The 21874-nt window shown below is 41.9% G+C and overlaps 1 protein-coding gene across 1 annotated transcript in view; it reads right to left on the bottom strand.

Annotated features, from left to right (window-relative positions):
• Positions 1-643: 643 nt before the first annotated feature.
• Gk5 (glycerol kinase 5) overlaps positions 644-21874 on the bottom strand; it is a 76871-nt gene continuing 55640 nt past the window's right edge. The window contains exons 12-16 of the mRNA XM_048452531.3: positions 14201-14295; positions 10352-10455; positions 8294-8353; positions 7276-7409; positions 644-6881 (exon numbers count right to left, since the gene is read on the bottom strand). Of these exons, the coding sequence (XP_048308488.2) occupies positions 6733-6881; positions 7276-7409; positions 8294-8353; positions 10352-10455; positions 14201-14295 (542 nt within the window). The 3' untranslated portion in view covers positions 644-6732. The remainder of the gene's footprint in view (positions 6882-7275; positions 7410-8293; positions 8354-10351; positions 10456-14200; positions 14296-21874) is intronic.

The raw sequence follows: 21874 nt of genomic DNA, 5'->3' as shown, positions 1-21874 counted from the left end.
ACCATACATGCGAATTTTAACTTGAATGACACCTGTCATTAACAGGCTTATTTCTCTGGCTCCTCTCCTTCCTTTTCATTCTTTTATGCAGTGGTGGGGATTGAACCCAGGTCTCATCCCTGTAAGGCAAGTGCTCTACCATGAGCTACACCCGAGTTACTCTGAGACTTGCTAGGTAGCAGAGGCTGGCTTTGAGCTCCTGACCTTTCAGATTCCACCTCCCAAATGTTGAGATTCTCCATGTGTGAGACCACACCTAGTTTAAGGAGTACTGAAGAGAGGGCCCAGAGCTTCATGAACCCTAGGAAAGCTGTCTCCTAACAGGCACAACCCGAGCCCTTTCTGGAATTGTTCTCAGTGTGCAGAAACCAGAGTAGGAAGCAGTATTCAATAAAAGTTCAAGTAAGATTAAAAAAAATAAACCTATAAATTAAAACAGATAAAAAATATTCTGGAGAGATTGTTCAATTGGTGAAGAGATCAAGCCCAGCCTAATCTACAGGCTGAGTTCTAGGACAGTCTTCACCGTTGCTACACAGAGAAACCTTGTCTCAGAAAACAGCAGCAATGAAACCAAACCAAACAAACAAAAAAGTATGTCTTAAACAAAAGCCCAGATGCAAATGAAGAGTATTTCTACGGCTGTGTTCATCTTCAATTTTATTAAAGCTCTTTAAGATGGTTTATGACAGTCTCAATAACTATTTAATAAAACTGACATCCATAACAATAACAGAGAAATAAAATCATAATACTGATATATGAGAATTCAAATCTATACTTATTCATCTTTTTAAATTATTTTTTCACAAAATTATCATGAACTTTTACATAAATCATACAGTTTTGCATAAATTATACATGATTAGAGTTAGAATCATGATGAATGCGATATACAAATATACATGACATGTATAGTGTCCAGACACACACGGGACATGTTAAGTTGCCTTTGAAACCTTGGTTTCTTTCACAGTGTGAGCCCCGCACTACAGGCACAGAGGTAACAGCCCTTCTGCTAGGCACATCATAAGGCGATGTTCAAGATGCTATAACATGTTGCCTTAAATGACTTGAAATCCTACTCAATGACTTCTGAAGTCTGATTTCATTGTAAAAAAGTCTGATTTCATTGAGCAAACAATCCAATTGGCAATCGGACAAAGATATGAACAAAGATTTAAAGGATGATGGCAAGCAGATGGCAAAAGGCACATGAAATCATGTTCAACATCACCAAACGCGGGTGAGAGAACATGGAGAAACCATTCACACACTGCTCACACATGACTGTAGGAACAGGTAAAGACATCACTCTGCACACAGACTCTTCATTTTTTTCTTCCCATTTTGCAGTATCGGGGATCAAATCCAGGGCCCTGTGCACAAGTGCTCTACCACACTAAGCTACCTCCAACCTAAGAACCATTTAAGCTGGAGTTCCTATATCATTGTTTTTCTACTCAATCTCAATGGCTATCTAGATGTGAAAAAAAAAAAAGAAGAAGAATACAGAGGGCTGGAAGGCTTTAGAACAGAATAACAGAAGTTTGGAATTATCCGATTCTGAAGACTCCTTCAGGCTTTTGGCTCCCTACCAGGAGAATCATACAGGTTCACAGTGTGTCTGAGACTTCCTACTTTTACTTAAAAAGCACAATCTAAACTTTCTAAAGGAATTAAGAATTGTTCAAGTGGCCAGGCAATGGTGGCACAGAGGCAGGCGGAATCTCTGTGAGTTTGAGGCCAGCCTGGTCTACAGAGTGAGTTCCAGGACAGCCAGGGCTGTTACAGTAACAGAGAAACTCTGTCTCAAAACAAACAAACAAACAAACAAACAAACAAAAAACAACAACAACAAAAATGTTCAAGTGGATTCGAGTCTTCTTTAGACTATTTCTTGGTGACTCTGGACTCAAAGTTGAAAGACTGAGGCACAGTAATTACATCTCTTCAAAGAATTGTAAAAGTTACTGGGTGGGTAGTGGCATAAGCCTTCATTCCCAGCACTCTGGAGGCTGAGGCAGGTGTATCTCTCTGAGTTCAAGGCCAGCCTGGTCTACATTGTTCCAGGACAGGTAGAGCCAGACAGAGAAACCCTGTCTTGAAAAAAACAAAGAACTGTAAAAGTCTTGCCAGCCTCTTGGGTTGTTCTATTTTACATAAAAAGCCAGTTCCCAGAGCCAGGCAGAGTGGGTCTGGGGAACCTTTAATCGCAGCATGTGGGAGGCAGAGGCAGAGGCAGGCAGATCTCTTATGAGTTCGAGTTCAGCCTGGTCTACAGAGTGAATCCCAGGACAGTCAGAGCTATCTAGGGAGATCCTATCTCAAAAAATAACCAAATTAAACCAAACAACAAAAAAACCAAACAAAACAAAAAAACCAGTCCCCAATTAGATGTTTTGCTTAAGGGCTACTTCTGTGGTTCCTTCCTATAGCAACAGAGTGTTGGGTACTCTTAAAATACAATGTTACTTATCTGAAGTGAATATATAAAACCTGTGAATGAAAGTTTCAACTACACCTTAAAAAGTTAAAAGTAGCTGGGCATGTTCAGCATGCACCAGGTTCCAGGGTCAATTCCCAGACCAGCAACCAAAAAGCTGTTATACCCATGTGTATCTATGAATGTGTATCTCTACAAAAATATATTTGAAAATACATAGATGTGATTTTTTTTCCAATAAACATCATGACTCTAGTTGTAAATATCTTCCTTTTCAACAAGTATAAGATATTACCAATAAATGTAACATCAAAGATAAATGTGAAGTAAAAATTCGCCCATAAACAACGAAGGCACAGTGTTAAGTTGGAAGGGACTGGGGTAGAATGGAGAACAAACGTAGCTACGGCTTCAGGAAGCATCAAATCTAGTGAAGGTTTGGGACAATCTTTTTCTTGTTCAGAGAAGAAAGTGAAGCAAAGCCAGATTCATGCCTGTAATCCCAGCACCCATAAGTTCAGGCTATTCTGGGCCACAGAGTAAGATTCTGTCTCAGAAAAATTGGGGTGAGGACAGATTAAATCACAGATGATCTACAGAATGTATCAGTCGTACCATGAGGCCAAATGTCCACTAATTGTGAGCACACAGGAGCAGGACTGAGGTACAGAAGTACTAGCTGGGTGTAGCTCAGTAGAAGAGTTGACCATCAGGCTCAGGGCCTAGGCTTGATCCAACCACAGAGGTGAGGGCTGAGGAACACAGACAATCAACACAACTTTTTCTTCATCACCCACCAAAATAGAAACTGCATTTTAGGATATTCCCTACTTTTCCACTGCTGTTAAAAATTCATTTCCTAAGGCAAAACAAGGCAGAGAACATTGGCAATGCAACTATAGTCACCAAATCTTCATTTTTATTCTAATAGCCTGTATCAGTGGCTCTTAAATGGCAATATTTTTGTCTCCCAGGTTGGCCAATTTTGGGTAGGGATACTGCCAAGCATATGTGTCTACTATAGCATCCCAGAGCAAACAGAGATGCAGTTCAAAATGTCAGCGTTGCAAGATGTGGTGGCATACACCTTTAACCCCAGAACTCAGGAGGCAGAGGCAGGTAGAGTGGGGGACAGCCTGGTCTACATGGTGAGTTCCAGGATAGCCAGGGCTATATGGTAAGACCCTGTAATGAAAACAAAACAAAACAAAGATCAATGCTGACATTGGGAAACCATATCACAGATGGATATAAGAGATTTAAGATCAGTAAGTCAGAGTACAGAGCAGTTAGTACCACTTTAAGATAGACTGCACAGGAAGACTGTCCTTATGGAGTTTGCTGGAGACAAATGCCTGGTAGGTCTACAAGGGGAAAAGAAAATATGCTAAGAAGTATTAGCATATTAAAATTATTTTCAAAAGGCAGATGAAGAAACAATGTTCTTCAATTGTTTTTGATTAACAACTATCTCTACGACTACAAATAACAGTATTTTTGATTTTGTGATTTTTACTTAAATATCCCCCCACCCCGAAACAGGGTTACTCTGTAGCTTTGGAGCCTGTCCTGGAACTAGCTCTTGTAGACCAGGCTGGCCTCGAACTCCCAGAGGTCCTCCTGTCTCTGCCTCCCAAGTGCTAGAATTAAAGGCATGAGCCGCCACCGCCCAGAAGAACTTTACTTAAATCTTACAAGAATCACTAAGCTCTGTCAATAAAATATGGCCAAAAGCCAAAGAGCAAAAGATTAGCTTCTAGTCCACAGAAGAAAAAGCAAAAGTCACTGATCTTTCAAGAGCAGCTCAATTCGGACGAGATATTAGCTGTTTTTCACATTATCTAAAGGGTATTTTTCCTTCATGCTGTACTTGTATGTTAAGCAGAGCATGGGGAAGAAATGGAAAACAAACCTTTAGTAATTAATACCACAATTTAGTCTATCCTAACACAAAGGACAGAGCTGCTTCCTATGAAATCATACCGTTTGGCAGAATCTATAATAACATTTAAATAAATCAGCTTTCACATGATTGATGGGAAAACCTGTAATTGGTCACGAAGCTACGTAAAAACGTTGTAGGAAAGAATAAGACATCTACATATGATCTGATATGTTATAGTAAACAAAAATACCTCTAACATGAAAACATTTCTAAAACTTTTTTTACGATTCTTGCTATTGTCATGGAGAATGCACGTACAGCACCATGCTCCTGTGGAGGGCAGAAGAAGACTTTGGAGCCAGTGTTCTCCTTCCACCTTTACATGGGCTTCTTCACAGGACTGAACTCAGATCGGCAAGCCTGTATGAGAAGTGCCTTCACCTGCTGAACCATCTTGCTGGCTCTCTAATAAGAGAGTTAATTACGTTAACTTAATTAATGAGTTAATGGAGTTAAGGATGCTTCGTGTTTGCTACAATGTTTTCATTAAGAAACCTGTTTAACAATTGAAGACACTGGGAGCCCAGGGAAACAATTTGCACAAAGCACAATGTAACTAACTATTCATTCAGTGTAACTGACTCCCAAATGGACACAGCAGCGACAGCGTTCCCTCTAACAGCGGCTCCTTTAGTGACATAACTATGTAGGAGATGCTACTATCACAGGAGCACATTTATGTGATATTGACCAAGGTGGGAACAAGTTCATTCACTCTTGAAAATCCAAATCCCCAACGGAGAGAGAGGCAGTGATGTAGAAGAGGCTGCAGCACCCTCAACTGCCCAGGACAATTTTATACCCAGTCTGAGGCTTCTCCCACTTTTCAGCATCAAAGCTTCATCAGGTGGGAATGGCTCAATGGTACCTTAGCCTTACGGCAATCATTATTGAGCACACACGCGGTCCATCATCGTACAGGCCAGCCTCCACTATCTCTCAGAGGTGAGCAGGACAAACACCAAAACACACACCAACAAGTAACCCAAGAAAGCAATTTTTAAGTTACCAATAAACTGGGGCACTTCAAGTAAACTCTGACACCGGGCATGGCACACTCCTATGGTCCCAACACCTATGCTGACTGCGTCAAGAGGAGCTGAAGTTTTAGGCCAGCCTGCACTACATAATGAGACTCAGTCACAAAACAAACAAAGCAAAACAAAAACTAATATTAATAATTTAAACTCTGTCAAGTAGGCACTTTTTAAAAAGGGGCATTTTTGCAGGCATTTCAACAAATAGAGAAATATAAAGAACTAGAAAGATTTACATTAACTACTTGCATTTTATAAAAATAGAATGTTACACAGAACCCTAGAGACTAAGGCAGGTGGCTCAAGACTTAGAAACCAGTATGAGGTGGACAGCAGGCCTTTTCTCAAACAAACAAACAAAATAAAACAAAAGGTTCGGTTTTGTTTTCCAATTCAGGGCCTCACTATGTCACCCAAACGCCTCCACTCCCAGCATTGGCCAGATAGGCTTCCAGTTCCTGCTCCACCGCCTCCAGCCTCTGAAGTCCGGGAATCACAACCCTCCGCCACCACGCCCAGCCTCAACATCCTTTTCAGGCCACTAACTAACATCCGGTCCTCACGTGGGATGAGTGCTCAGCCCAGGATGATGGGCACGCTTATAATCCCAGAAGCTGCAAGGCTGAGGCAGGAGGCTCTAAATCCCAAGCTAGCCTGGCCTACACCGCGACACCATACCTCAACAACAATAGCAAAGGTCGTGCAAGGAAGAATTAAGTGAGTATCTTCCCACACAACGAAATAAAGTGCTGACTCACGAGCTCACCTCAGAGAGGCACAAGAAGAGCTCCGATTTGGATATGACACTTAAAAATTATGGCTTTACACAAAAAATTCTGTTTTCTCAATTATTCCTCCTTTTTAGCTGTATGAATTTCAAATAGCCCACTTGATTTTAAATTTAAGAAAAATTTTTCATAATTTTTTTAAAAAATGAGATGGTGCTTGACCCAGAAGGAGTCGCTCTCTGAGGGCGAAGGGCTATGACCTGTGCACCATTGACCCTGTATACAAAAAGGAGGACTCAAACATCAAAGTGCAGCTGGGAGTGGAAAAAGTCCTTTGGAAGTTGCTAGAAGAAAGAAGACACAATTTTGAGGTATAGCTGACTTAAAATTTCACCAAGACTTGGATTTAAAAAGCAAGACAATTTCCTTGGTGAGTTTTTAAAAAGAGCAACTCTTTCTCTCTGCTCGGGAGGCTCGCTTCAAATCATCTCCTCTCGGCCACCATCACATCGGGATTCCCTGCGCTTCTCCCGTGTCTTGCCAGGCTGCCGGTGGGGATTCTGTGGCTCCTCAGTGCTACGCCTTGTTGTACCAATTCATGGAGCGCTTCACGGCTTTCACCCAGTTTTCCATATTCACTTCATATTCCTGCCACTTCTTCTGGGGCTTGAACACCATTTCACTTTGCCTCAGCTTCTGTAGCTCTTCTTTGTCAGCCCAAAATCCTACAGACAAAAAAAAAAAAAATTCTCAGAATTTAAGGCAAATAATGAGTTCATGAACTATATCCACCAGCTTATGTGAATTGTGAACAAGGAGAAAAATTAGAATGTTAAAACGCAGTCCAGGGGCTGGAGAAATGGCTCAGAGGGTAAGAGCAGAGGACCTGAGTTCAATTCCCAGCAACCATATGGTGGCTCACAACCATCTGGAATGAGATCTGGTGCGCTCCCCTGGAGAGCAGCATACATGCAGGCAGAACACTATATATATAAAATAAACAAATCTTTAAAAAAAAAAAAACATAAGCTCGCTGCAATTTTGTGACAGGAGATGAGCCGCAGCTAGTGCAGGAACAGCTTACAACCACGTGCTCATTTTGATAAAGTCCTCACGCACCGACAGCCAGGCCAGCCAGGGTGGCCGCGCCCAAGCAGGACATGTCGAAGTGGGTGGGTCTGTCTATCCGCGCGTTAATCAAGTCTGAAGTCATCTGCATGACGAATGCGTTGTTACAGACGCCTCCGTCCGCCCTGTGGGAAGCAAGAGCTGCGGGGTGAGTTACTGTGAGGACATTAACTATTTTTATGTAGTTACAGGAGTTCTTGAAGTTAACTTTTGGGGAGAGGAGAACGCTGGAGTTTGAGCCCGGACTTTACAGGTACTAAGTAAGCAGGTACCACTGAGGTTCAGGTACCACTGGGCTGCGTCCCAAACCCGTCTATGTTTTATTTTTTAGTGGGAGAGGTTTTATTTATTTGGTTTTGGTTTTTCAAGACAAGGTTGAATGTCTCTATGTCGCCCTGGCTGTCCTGGAACTCACTCTGTAGACCAGGCTGACCTCGAACTCACTAAGATGGGCCTGCCTCTGCCTCCCGAGAGCTGGGATTAAAGGTGTGCCCACCACCGTCCGGTAAATATTGTTCCTTATTCAGATCTCGGGTCTTATTTGTTTGGGCACTAGTTCAAAATTATGACAAGTAAAATAAACTAAGCCAACAAAAGAATTCACTTGGATATTAAAGAAGGTAAAACAATTTGATGCTTCCACACCAAAAGGATAGCTACAACACAATAATGAAATGTTAATGATTTCTATATAATATACATGATTGACAGGCAGTATCCCCTAAAATTTCAAAGTGCTATAGTCTCAATAATCCAAAAGTAGCATTTTTCTCTCCAAATTGCTATGACCAACAATTTTATTGTTAAAGAACTAAGCATAAGCTTTAGAAGTCAAGAAAAAAGATGAAAATAAATAATAGCTACTGCTTTTTTAAAAAAAAAATTCTAGTTTGCTTGTTTTGTGTTGCCAGGGCTAAAACCCAGGGGAATGTTCAATCACCAAGCAACTCATCAGGTTGTTTTGTAGCTCCTAACTGGCCCTGGGCCTGTATAAATAAAGCTTACATACCGGATATTGGTGATCGGGATCTGGATTTCCTTCTGCAGCATATCATATAACTGTTTGTTCCTAGTCAAAGACAAGGCAACTACTGAGAGCATATTCATGTCAAAATTCCGTGTTTCACTCTGACGTTTCAAACAAATAAGAACTATGGCTTCATTTACTTGACTTGATAAAAGATGCAAAAGAAAGTACTAAAACACTGCCAACCAGACACAGACAAACCTATGCTCGACTATGCAAGCTCAGGGCCTCGTGTGCTCCATCTTCATGTATAACAGAAAAATTTTACAACTAGGTTTAATTTATTGACAATCTATAAAGGAGCATTTCAAGCAATTATCTATTTAATCTATCTATTCAATTTAAAGTCTTTACTAAAATATACCCAAACAACATGTAAAAGTGCCAAATATATCATTTTGTAGTCATAAAAAATTACTTTAAATGAAAGAAACACTTCCTTTTTTTTTTGTTTGGTTTTTGTTGTTGTTGTTGTTGTTGTTGTTTTTCAACACAGAGTTTCTTTGTGTAACAGCCCTAGCTGTCCTGGAACATGCTGGGATCCACCTGCCTCTGCCTCCTGAGTGCTGGGATTAAAGGCATGTGCTACCCCTGCCCGGCCTCAATTATTCTTTGAAAGATTTATTTTTTTTAAGTGTACAGGAATTAATGTCCTCATACACATGCCCAAATATTTATCTCCTATACGACTCTAAGTCACTTCAAGTTGACAACCGGTATTAACCATACACTACACTTGTCCAATAATCAAAAGACCAGGGGAAAACATACGGAAAGAATAATTCCTATTATTCAGTCTTTGGGTATAACAGATTGTTGTTGATTTGAATTCTCCCTTGTAAGAATTACAGAGATAAAATTCAGACCCTTATGTATACAAAGTACAAGCTCTATTACTGAGTTATATTCGCAGCCTGGGCTATCTTTAAAAAAAAAATTCCATTTTTAGGTGGTACTGGTACTATTAAATACAGCCACAAGAACACATAATATCATATATACTATATACTGAATTGAGGGGCTGGAGAGACGGCTCAGGGGGTAAGAGCACTGGCTGATCTTCCAGAAGACCTGGGTTCAACTCCCAGGACCCACATGGAGGCTCACAATAGTCTAAATCTGGTTTCAGGGGATCTGACACCCTCTTTGTGGCTTGTGTAGGCACCAGGAATGCATATAGTGCATAGACATATATCTAGGCAGGACATCCACACACAGAAGATAAAATTTAGATTTTTAAAAAAAATAAAATAAAAATTTAAAACCATGTACACACACACTACCTTGAAGGCACAAGTTTAATGATTTAATTAAAATTAAGAGTGTTAGCAAGGTGGCTCCGCAGGTAAAGGTGCTTGCCACCAAGCCTGGAGACCTTAGGTCCCTAGAAGTCACATAAAGGTGGCAGGAGAGGACTGACTCCACAGAGTTGTTTTAGCTTCCACATGTGTGCCACGGCACACAAACATACCTACCCATACACATAGTACACATGTATAAGTAATAAGTCATACAATAAACATTCTTAAATAAATAAAATTAAGAATAGTTTCTCTTTCATTATAAAATTAAGTTGCTCGCACCTATAAGTTCATTAACAGGGAGACCACACAAGAGGTTTGCCATGATTTTGAAGCCACCCTGGGCTATAAGATGAGTTTCAGGCTAGCCTGAGCAATATGATACCCTGTCTCAAAAACAAAAACAAAAACAAGCCTTCAAGAGCTGGAGGGATGGCTCAGTGGTTAAGAGCACTAACTGTTCTTGCAGAGGACCTGGGTTCAGCCCTCAGCGCCCACACCGCAGCTCACATCTGTCTGTAACTCCAATTCCAGGAGATCCGGCACATCTTTTGGCCTCTGAGGACTTCTGCATGAATGCAGGGTGTATCATACGTATATGCAAGCACTCACATACACACATAAAATAAAGAAACACATTTAAAAAGAATCCTTTCTGGTGGAAAATTTCAGCTTGGCAGCAAATCTCTAGGAAATGACGAGGCACAAAGGTGGAAGAGGGAGTTCCGGCATGCTTTACCTGAAAGCTATTGACTCCAGTATTGCTCGGACAAGATGGTATTTACTGGTGGAATGCTTCAAACCCATAAAAGAGGCACATGCACAGGGATCATTCAGTGGGGCCTGAAGGAAGAGAGAAAAGAACATCATTTATGTTCTAAATTTCATCCACAACCTCGACATGTATCACAAAACACAGCCATGCTAGAAGAATACTATTTAAATAATTTAAAATAAATTATAATCCAAAGAGCTGATTAAGCAAGATAACTTATTTATTTATTTATTTTGAGACAGGGTCTCACCATGTAGCCCCAACTGACCTGGAACTTATTGTGTAGACTAGGCTGTCCTCAAACTCACCGAAATCAACCTGCTTCTGTCTCCTAAGAGCTGAGATTAAAGGTATATGCCAACATATTTGGCTGTTGTCTTTTGATAGAGTTCTTACATAGACAAATTTAGCCTTGAACTCAGTATGTAGGCATAGCCAGCCTTGAACCCCTGATCCTACTTCCCTCTCACAAGCCTGAGATTACAGGTTTAAGATCCAGGTTTTCAGACTGGTTTTTATACTTCTATGTACAGCCTATGTTCTTGTGGATATATGTCACATGTACTTGTAAGTGCCAGAAGTGGGCACTGCATCCCCTGAAGCCAGATTACAGGCTATTGTGAACTGGGAAGCAAATGCTAGGCCTCTGGAAATGCAAGCGGAATCCCTCCCTCACCCCTGTAAACTGTATGCTCTGTATTATTTTAGAGGTATGTGGCGAGCTGAGAAGTTATAGAGATGCTATGAAAACAAAGCCACTATAAAATCTCCGAGAATGGTTTTCCCTCAACCCTACAAGCGTGCACTACCATGTCCTGTTCTATAATATTGGAGATTAAGTCAGGACTTAATGCATCCTAGACAAGTGCTTTATTAATAGAGTTACATTCTGCTTCCCCAGACCTGAAAAATATTTACAGGAGCTGCTTTTTTTTAAGGAGTTTTTTGTTTTGTTGTTTTTTTTTTTTTTGTTTTTTGTTTTTTGCTTTTTGTATGTTTTGTTTCTGAGACAGGCTTTCTCTTTGTAACAGTTCTGACTGTCCTAGAACTCATTTTTTGTTTGTTTGTTTTGAAGACAGGGTTTCTCTGTATAGCTTTGGCTGTCCTGGAACTTGCTCTGTAGACCAGGCTGGCCTCAAACTCACAGAGATCCACCTGCCTCTGCCTCTTCAGTACTGGGATTAAAGGCGTGCACCACCACTGACCAGTTAATTTTATTCTTAATTCTACACCTGAAACTTTCCTACGACTTTGTGACAGCATTCTAAGTCAGAGGCAAGCACAACTCTGTTAATTAGCTACAAAGCTAAGTATTTCAAAGTCAGGCCTTTTACTGAGATGAGATCACTTTTTTGTTTTGATTTGTTTTGTTTTGTTTTTCGATACAGGGTTTCTCTGTAGCTTTGGAGCCTGTCCTTGAACTAGCTCTTGTAGACCAGGCTGACCTCAGACTCACAGAGAGCTGCCTGCCTCTGCCTCCTGAGTGCTGAGATTAAAGGCATGTGCTACCACTGCCCAGCCTGAGATCACTTCTGATCATGCAAAAGAACCAATATCTACCATAAAAGTTGAAAAGAATGATTGATTTTTATAAAAAAGCTAATGAAACCTAAAGAGACATTTTAGAATAAATACATAGCTATGTGTGTGTACCATAATGTCATTTTTCTTTTCTATTTCTTTTTTGTTTTATTTTTGAGACAAGGTCTCTTTATGAAGTCCTAGCCAGCCTTGAGTTTACAGAATCTTCCTGCCTCTGCCTCCACAGTGCCAGTGCTGGGATTAAAGTCGTGTACTTCCAGGGCCAGTGATTTTTTCTCATTCTCCACAGTACGTTCTCTTAAGTAAAGAATACCCATTTGCTGATACACACTGTATGTGAAGCTTTAGCCTTTAAGTTGTATAGGTTAATAAGAATTACAGGTTAATAATCATCCATGTTTGTCAAACTCATATTCATGCTAGTTAGGTTTTCTAGGTATGCAAAGATATATTCCACAAAGATAGGTAATCTTCATACACTTCAAACACTACAGAATATAGCATTTAAAATGTTTTAATAACTTGGGCTGGAGAGATGGCTCAGTGGTTAAGAGCACACTGCCTGCTCTTCCAAAGGTCCTGAGTTCAATTCCCAGCAACCACATGGTGGCTCACAACCATCTGTAATGGAGCCTGGTGCCCTCTTCTGGCCTGCAGGCATACACACAGACAGAATATTGTATACATAATAAATAAATAAATATTTTTAAAATGTTTTAATAACTTATAATTCTGTGGATGTGAGAAACGACTTCTCCTGGCAGCAGTGATCTACTCCCAAGAGGAAAATGGGCACTGAAGACAGTCCCTATGGAGTTTGTTTTCGTCTCGGCAAAACTGGCTTATTGGGGAAAAACTGCCCTTGCCTTGCCTACTGACAGTAAGCACGCTGTCCAATCCAGACACAAGGAAAAGCGACTGGTGAACCTCGCTGAGATAGGGTAGGACAGTCCTTCAAATCTTCCTGCTTCTGAAAGTGGTCTGTCAAATATTCTAGGCCTACACCCCAGGTTGGATGCCCCAATGTTACAAAAAAAAAAAACCCAAAAAACAAAAAACCTTGGGAGAATGTCCAGGTAGCCAGCTGTTTCTGTCATTTCTTGTATTTTTTTCAAAGTCACTTGCTTGTACTTCCTACTTACTCAGGTAATATTAATTTCTTCTCAGGTATTTGATGGAGTTGAAGACTAAATAGTTATAATTATAGCTTTTCTTAGTTATGATAAAAATATAAATTAGATATATAAAACTTTAGACTCACCAAGACAGGATAATTATTTTCTCTAAATTTGTCAAATACAAATAAACTAAATATTGCAACTGTTATTCTTACTTAATAACTGTTTTATTGTATGTAGTGTTACTATGGTAAAATTAAAATCTTCCTTTCTAATTGATTAGAAAGAAAGGAGCTGGGTGGTGGTGGCCCATGCCTTTAATCCCAGCACTTGGGAGGCAAAGGCAAAAGCAGATCTCTGTGAGTTCGAGGCTAGCCTGGTCTACAAGAGCTAGTTCCAGGACAGGCACCAGTAACTACAGAAAAACACTGTCTCAAAAATAAAAAAAAAAGAAAAAGAAAAAAAGAAAGAGAGAGAGAAAGAAAGGAGGAAATGATGTGGGATAGCCCCTCTGTAAGATGTGAATATATTTTATTACCATTGGTAAATAAAGAAGCTGATTTGGCCAGTAGCCAGGCAGAATAAGAGTCAGGTGGAAAATCCTGGCAGATATAAGGGAGAAGGGCAAAGTCCCAGCAGTCATTGGGGAAGCAAGATGTGAGGTAACAATCCATGAGCCTCATGGTAAAATATAGACTAATAGAAATGTGTTAATTTAGTTGTAAGAGCTAGTTAATAATAAGCCTGAGCTAATAGGCCAAACAGTTTGTAATTAATATTAAGTCTCTGAGTGATTATTTTAAAAGGGTCTCGGGACCAGGTAGGACAGAAAAATCCCCTTTTACAGCCCAACAGCTCAGAAGTGCCTATTTATAACCCAACCCTAAGCCATATTAAACATTCTATGACAAACCTGCTAACTTTTAGGTTTAGAACTGAAAGTCGACAGCAGCTGAATTCGATCACTGCAGCCAAACCATCAGGGTCTTAGAGAACGCACTGCTCGCCTACAGAATCTGTGCTAAATCAGCATAGTTTCCTCATCCTAGAATGTACCTTTCATGTTAGTTCTGTTATTCATTCACATAACAGAGTCACACCCATGTAATCAGAGTGTGACTGCTCACAAATGCTATAACTTTTTAAAGAATACCTGTAATCCATTAAACGAGGGCACAAAATAAACCCCTTCGGAGTCTTCCAGGCTCAGGGCCATTTTTTCAGTCTCAGCAGCATCTGTGAAAAGATCTGCAAAAACAAACACAGGAACAATAACAAAATCCTAAAACAAAAGGAAGAGGGTGGGGGAAGGACAAACAGAATCAAGTCACACAACCAGCAGTTAGAGGGTCCCCACGAATTAGGACTATAAAATAAAAGCTCTTCTTTAAAAGGATCAACACAAGAGGCATTCTGCCTGAACCATCACTGTGCAAAGATTTCCAGCAAAGGTTTGGACAAGAGAGACTCCCCTACAGGTCCTTCAGGGAAGTTCTGTATGCAGCAGGCCTACTTTGTTCATTAGGGATATTTGGGTAAGTTGGGGAATCCATCCTATGGGTTATTTTTGTTTGTTCCTTGTTATTGGCATTATTCCCAACTGGGTAGGGTGCTGCAATCTCAGCATTTGGAAAGCTGAGGCAGAAGAACCACCACAGGTTGAAGGCTAGCCTGGGCTACACAGTAAGCTTCAAAAGCAACAAACAAAAGATTATTCTCCTTTGGCTGGCAGTATAGCTCAGTGGTACAGTGAGTAGGTACGTCAGTGTGTTTAATATGCAGGAATTCTACGGCTTTTATTCTCAGTATACACACACACACAAACACACACACACACACACACAACAATAAAAGAAGATTCAGAGATAAGAGACAGTCCAGTTTTCTTGACATAGAAATCCTCTACCTATATAAGCTTTTTTTTCATTTGATCCAATGGGATCCACTTGATCAAGTACAAACATATCTAAGGAACCCTTGATCAAGTGGATACCAGCGGATCAAGTGAAAAAAAACTTTTCATTTCATGAGTTCAATAAGCGAGCAATAATAGACTAAAGGTCACTCCTTTACAAACCAAACAAACAAAAGGAATCAAGCCTTAATTCATTCATTAAAGTTTGTACTGAAGTGTATGACATATGGAGGAAAATGTTCAAATCTGGGAGACTGAGGCAGGAGGATTGGGAGTTCAGGGCATCTTCAGCTATATAGCCTATATATCAAATTCAAAGCCAGACAGGGCGATAAGAAGTGAGAAGAAGAGAGAAAAGGAAAAGATACAAATAGCCAAGACTATACAGAGAAAACCCTGTTTTAAAAAAAAAGCACAAGATCAACAGAATTCTCTTGTCTTGAGGTTATTTGGGGAGCAGCTGGAAGGACAGAAAAGCAGCCTACGGCAAGCAAGCTCTGTATAAACACACATAGGGAATCCATGCCTAGATGGAGACAAATCTCGATTAACACCCTGCCCCTGAGAGCCACTCGTCATCACAGGTGTGTGTAGCCCACTCATTCTCATGCCACACGGAATTCCACTGCGAGAGTCCGTAGCTCATAAATCCACTCCATAAGAATATGAAGAGTCCTGGGGTTTGGCCATGCTGCAGTTGCACGCAATCTTTTCAGCGGAAGTGGCAGACACTTTTCTGTTTACCAATACCAATGACTGGAATGGTTAGTTAAAGGAGCCTCACATTTACAACTAGCTTTGGCAAGAATGTTGAATAACTATTTAAAGTGGTTGTATTAATTTAAGATTCCTCTCAGTTGGTTCAAGAGTCCAGTGACTTCATCTTCTTCCCAGTAATTATTGTCATCATCGCTAATTTTTTATTTTAGCTATTTTGGCGGTTTCCATGACAGTTTGGGTCTCACTTCCCTGTTTACTATGCCAAAGGCGTCTCATTGGTCAGTTAGATATAAACCATGAACTTGATCCTCTGTGGACGAGGCAGCATTTTTTTTAAAGTGTCTCATGTAGCCCAGGCTACCCTAAAATTTGATATGTAGCCAAGGATGGTCTTGAATGACTACTCATTCTGCTTCTATTCTCCATGTACTGTGACTACAACCACATGCCCCCCCCCTTTTTTGAGATACATAGTTTCACCAGACGGTGGTGGCACAAGCACTTGGGAGGCAGAGGCAGGTGAGTCTCTATGAGTTCGAGGCCAGCCTGGTCTAAAGAGGGAATCTCAGGACAGCCAAGGCTACACAGAGAAACCCCATCTCAAAAAACAAAAGAGATACACAGTCTCATGTAGCCCAGGTTAGTCTAGAACTCTCTGTGTCACCAAGGATGACTTCGAATCCCTGAGACTCCCTGGTTTTACCTCTCCACTACCAGGATTACAGGCATGCACTAACATACTCAACTTATGCAGTTCTAGGGATCAAGTCAGGATTCTGTGCACCTTAGCGAAGCACTGTACCAGCTGAGCTACACTGCCAGGCTGAAGGATCTTCTGACTGGGAAAGGGGCAGAGTTCGGGTGGCAAAGCTCAGCCATCAGTCATGCAGAACTTAACTGAAGTGGCTTTATCTATTAGGTTTGTTACACCAAGAAGAGCTGGTTCGTTACACTAAAGAAAGACAAAGACAATCAAAGTTGAAACCAAGTTAATAAAGGTCATTTGCGGTTGAGTGCGCGGCTAAGCAGCATAGTGCCTGCCTAGAACATGCCAGGCTTGATCCCGAACACTGCAATCAACCCATCAGTGTGGCATCTACAAACTTTACTCCATGACAGAGATCGGATTCATTAAGGTTTTATTTTTGGTTTTTTTTTTTTTTGCTTTAAATTTTATTTGTGTGCATTGGTATGAAGGTGTCAGATCCCCTGGAACTGGAGTTACAGACAGTTGTGAGCTGCCATGTAGATGCTGGGAATTGAACTCATGTCCTCTAGAAGAGCAGCCAGTGCTCTTAACCACTGAGCCATCTCTTCAGTCTCTAGATCCATTAAGTTTTATCCATTTGGTCAGAATGTCCAGAGGACAAATTAAAATACCTCTGGTATTTCAAAATCACATGTTTTTAGAAATTTACTTGGGATGGAGGTAGGGGAACCAAGGTCATTTCCAGCTTCAAAGAAAGTTCGAGATCAGCTTACACTACATGAGACCCTTTCTCAGCCCTCTTGACTCTCCCCAAATCTACCCTTCAAAAAAAAATGGGGCTGTGAAATGGTTTAGCAGGTAAGGGTACTTGTTACTAAGTCTGATGACCTAGGTTTGATCCCCAGAAGCCACACAGTGGAAAGAGAGAACCATAACCAACTCTTCCAAGGTGACCTCTAACCTCCACTGTGGCATTCTTGCACACTTAACAATAAATAAATAAGTAGGAAAAAACCATATCTAATAGCTGGATATGGTGATACATGCCCATAATCCTAGCATTTAGGAGATAAAGACAAGGAGCCCAGGAATTCAAAGCCAGTTTCAACTTACAGAGAAAATTTGAGGATAACCAGGGCTACAAAAGACTTGCATCCCCCCCCTCCCAAAAAAAGGTCATGTTTAATTTTTACAATCAAGACATGTGCTGGGCGGTGGTGGCACACACCTTTAATCCCAGCACTCCAGAGGCAGAGGCAGGCAGATCTCTGTGAGTTCAAGGCCAGCCTGGTCTACAAGAGCTAGTTCCAGGACAGGCTCCAAAGCTACAGAGAAACCCTGTCTCGAAAAACAAAAAAAAAAAACAAAAAACAAAAACAAACAAAAAAAAAGAGGTCATGACGCCAAGACATGCATGTAAAATCAAAACTAGACAGCTGGCTGGATGCTTTAATTCCAACATTAGAGAAGCAGAGTTCAAGGCCAGTCTTGGCAACATGATGAGACCCTGTGTGAAAAAACAAAATCAAAAAACCTAAACAGTTAGCTGCTTACGCAACAAAGAAACAATAAACATTCTTTACTGTTGTTCCATTCTTGCTTGAAGAAATTCTCTAAATGATCTTCTGTTGGAATTGTTCTCCACTGGGCTTTCTGGTGAAGCTTTTGGAATAAGCACCCTTCACACTGGGCTCTGTCTTCCACTGAATGCATCTAAGGATTCTGCACGGAATTCGAGGCAGAGCTATCTGAGGACTCAGAACAGGCTGCAGGCAGTGGGAAGACACAAAGAGCCACCAAACTGCCAGTCAGTTTCCTGTCCTTAGTCTCTCTGGTGTCTCCTGGCGTAGACCAGGACAGTCTGAACCCTGAAAACCTCATCTACACTGGCCTCAACTATAAAGCACTTCTAGCATGGCAAGCAGGAGTTGGGGGTTCTACTGGTCACTCTGGGGAGAGCTCTACTTTTTGCTTTCAGAGTCTTTTCTTTCTTTGAAGTAACAGCAACCGCAACCTCACAGCCCAGGACAACAGCCCCCAGCAAGGGGATGAGGTCGCAGAGTCTGAGTACACGGGAGGGCAGGCTGCACCCACTCCAGGCAGTCCTCTGTCTGGCAACACACACAGGAGCCGTCTTAACAAAAACTCAGGATGAGGGCTGAGGAGATGGCTCAGTGGGTAAGTGTGCTAACTGTGCAAGCAGGAGGACCCAAGTTCAAATACACTGGACCCATATAAAAACTGGCCAAGGTTTCGTATGCCTGTAACTCAAGCACGGTGGGAGCAGGCTCACTGACCAGCCACCAAGGTAAACAGGTGAGCTTTGCCTTCAGGAGAGACCCTGCCTTAAAGAAATAAACCAGGGCTGGGAAGATGGCACAGCAGTTAAGGGCACTGGTTGCTCTTCCAGAAGTCCCAGGCTTGATTCCCATCCCAGCACCCACAGCGTGGCTAACAGCCATCTGAAATTCTAGTTCCTGGGCATCCACTGACTCCTCTGGCCTCCGAGGGCACCAGGCACATATATGATGCACAGATGTACATGTAAGTAAAACATCTACACAGATTAAATAAATAAATACAACTTTTTAAAGTTAGGAGAAGAAATTAAAACTTTTTTCTTCTTTTTTTCTGTTTTTTTTCCCCCTATTAATCTTATCTACACGGATCTATGATGGATAGTGGAAGCTTGTGTGTCGTTCTGCAGGCCAGCAGAGGGCACTGACAGACGGTAAGGAACTACTTGCGGCGGCCGGGACTTGAACTCAGGACCTCTGGCAGAGTGGGCAGCGCTCTTAACCTCTGAGCCATCTCTCCGGCTGTTTTTTTGTTTTTTGTTTTTTCTGGTTTTTCAAGACACAGTTTCTCTATGTAGCTTTGGAGCCTTTCCCAGAACTAGATCTCATAGACCAGGCTAACCTCAAATTCAGAGATCCAACTGCCTCTGCCTCCTGAGTACTGGGATTAAAGTTGTGCCCCACCACCACTTGGCTTAAAACCTTTTTTTTAAAGACAGAGTCTCACTATGTAACCATAGTTTCCTGTATGTTATCATTCATGATGCTGGTGACTCTAAGCTGCATGGGTGCCCTGCAGTGGGAGAGAGACAGATACGCCATGTGGAGAGAGCTTGGATATAGAGTTTATTTAGTGTGTGGGGTGTATGAAGAGAGAGGGAAAGAGAAGAAAGAAGGGAGAAAGGGGAAGAAGTGGGGGAGAAGGGAGAGAGGCAGAAGCCACCTCTACAGAGAGAGAGCAAAAAAGCTGGCTGGAGAGGAGGAGGATATGGGCAGGGCTTGTCTCTTAAAGGGACAGGGTACCCAGGTAGACCAGGCAAGATTTAAATTCACAGATACCCACCTGCCTCTGCTGGGATTAAAGGCATGCACTGCTATGCCTGGCATAAAATTAAAAATATTTTTTGCTGGGCGGTGGTGGTGCCTTTAATTCCAGCACTCAGGAGGCAGAGGCAGGTGGATCTCTGTGAGTTCAGGGCCAGCCTGGTCTATAAGAACTAGTTCCAGGACAGGCTCCAGAGTTACAGAGAAACCCAGTCTCGAAAAAAAAAATAAACAAACAAATATATATATATATTTAATATATGTATATTTTTAATAGTATGGCTTTCAGTTTACTGTTTTAATGGGATTCCTGAGTGTCCAAACAAGAGAGTCTCTGATTCTTATGCCTTCTCTTAGACTCTTTTCCTTCTGTTTATCTTGTCCAATTCTAATATGTTGGGTTTTGTTTTATCTTACTATATTTTATTATTATCCTTTAGACAACTGTTTGTTTTCTAATGAGAGACAGAAAGGGAATGGATCCAAGTAGGAAGGGAGGTGGGGAGGAACTGGAAAGCGGTAAGGGGGGGTGTTAGGTCTCAAACCTGGGACAAATGACTAACTGAGTGCCTATTTAACAAATCAAGGAGGACTCTGGCCACCTGTTACAAAGTCCTGGCTCCTCAGCACTTCTCACCCTGCCCCCTACCTGAACTCTCCAGCCCCTACCCTTCACTGCCCCTCCTCCAATAACTGCTCTGCCCTATATAACCTCAGCCAGTTTGGCTGTGTGGTCTCCTGGCATTTTGGCCCGTGACTACTCTCTTGACTCGCCTCTCTTCTCTTCCTCTCTCTCAACTCTCATGGCCCAGTTCAGTCTGGACCCTTCTGGATGCCCCTGGTCATGCTCTTCCTCTGATCTACAATAAACTTTCTTTTCAATCCATACCTCAGAGTGGCCATGTCCTGGTTGTTTCCATTCAAGGGAAAACTGTAATCAGGATATACTATGTATGTAAAAAACAAAAGCAAAAACTATTTTCAATAAAAGGAAAAAAGCCACAAAACAAAACAACAACAACAAAAGACAGTGTGTGGGGGGGGTGGGAGTCAGGTCAAGGGCACACAGAAAGGCTTCCCTTTTCTTCCTTTTCTCGCTCATCCCTCTTGCCTTGTAGTTGTGGAATGTGTTCAGCAGAGGGAGACTAAAACACACTACCTAGCCAGGACATCAGGGCGCAGCAGGCCAAACTGTCAGGGAGATCCCTGAAAGAAAGGCATTCAAGATCTTTTTTAAAGGCTTGACCTCCCTCTCCACCAAGAGCTGCTCATGTGAAGAAGATGTGACCACAGATAAAAAACCAGAATCATGGAGAACAAACCTCTAGGTTGAACACTGCCAAGACTTGCCACCAGGTGGCACAAGTGAGAGACAGAGCTTGTCTGGGGGAAATTACAGCCTCCATCAGTTTCTGGGTTGTATAAGCACGTGTAGGAAGCCCTGGGGAAGAAGCCAGTAAGCCATCTTCCTCCTGGTTCCTGACTTCCCTCAATGGTTGACTGTGGTCTGAGTGTAAGCACAGTTAATCCTCAAGTTGGTTTCAGTCAGTGTTTGTTTGGTTTTGGTTTTTGAGACAGGGTTTCTATATGTAACAGGCTGTCCCAAACTCATTTTGTAGACCAGGCTGGCCTCGAACTCACAGAGATTCACCTGCCTCTGCCTCCCGAGTGCTGGGATGAAAGGCGTGCACCACCACTGCATGTCTTTCGGTCAGTGTTTCATCACAGCGGCAGACTAGCTAGGACGGTCTCACTGTGACCCAGGTTGACCTGGAGTTTACAACATCTCTTCTTCTTTACCGTCTTTAGTGCTTAGATTACAGGCATACAAAAAATCCCCTCCTCTAAGAGGCCAACTTCCTTTCTCTAGGGAAGGAGTCAGAGAACAGGGGCCATTCATTACTTCAAGTAAAACAGTGTGGGATGTGTACTGACAACGAAGTCTAATGGGGATTGCTTGGGGCAGGCAGACGTGACTGGGACCAGCAATTAAAAGTGATCCCGCTAAGAAAGACATCCCCAGAAGCTTATCAGCTGGGGCAGTGGAGCTGAGAACTGCCACCACTGTAGAAGAGAAGCAGGGCATTCGGGCATGCTTTCCCCACTCCTCCTCCCACAGTGGTCCTGGGTGTTTGGACCACT

This window comes from Myodes glareolus, chromosome 4 (genome assembly GCF_982192425.1).
Source record: "Myodes glareolus chromosome 4, mMyoGla1.1, whole genome shotgun sequence".
Taxonomy (NCBI): domain Eukaryota; kingdom Metazoa; phylum Chordata; class Mammalia; order Rodentia; family Cricetidae; genus Myodes; species Myodes glareolus.
Note: the sequence above shows the minus strand (reverse complement) of the source record. Positions and strands in the feature narration are given on the sequence as shown.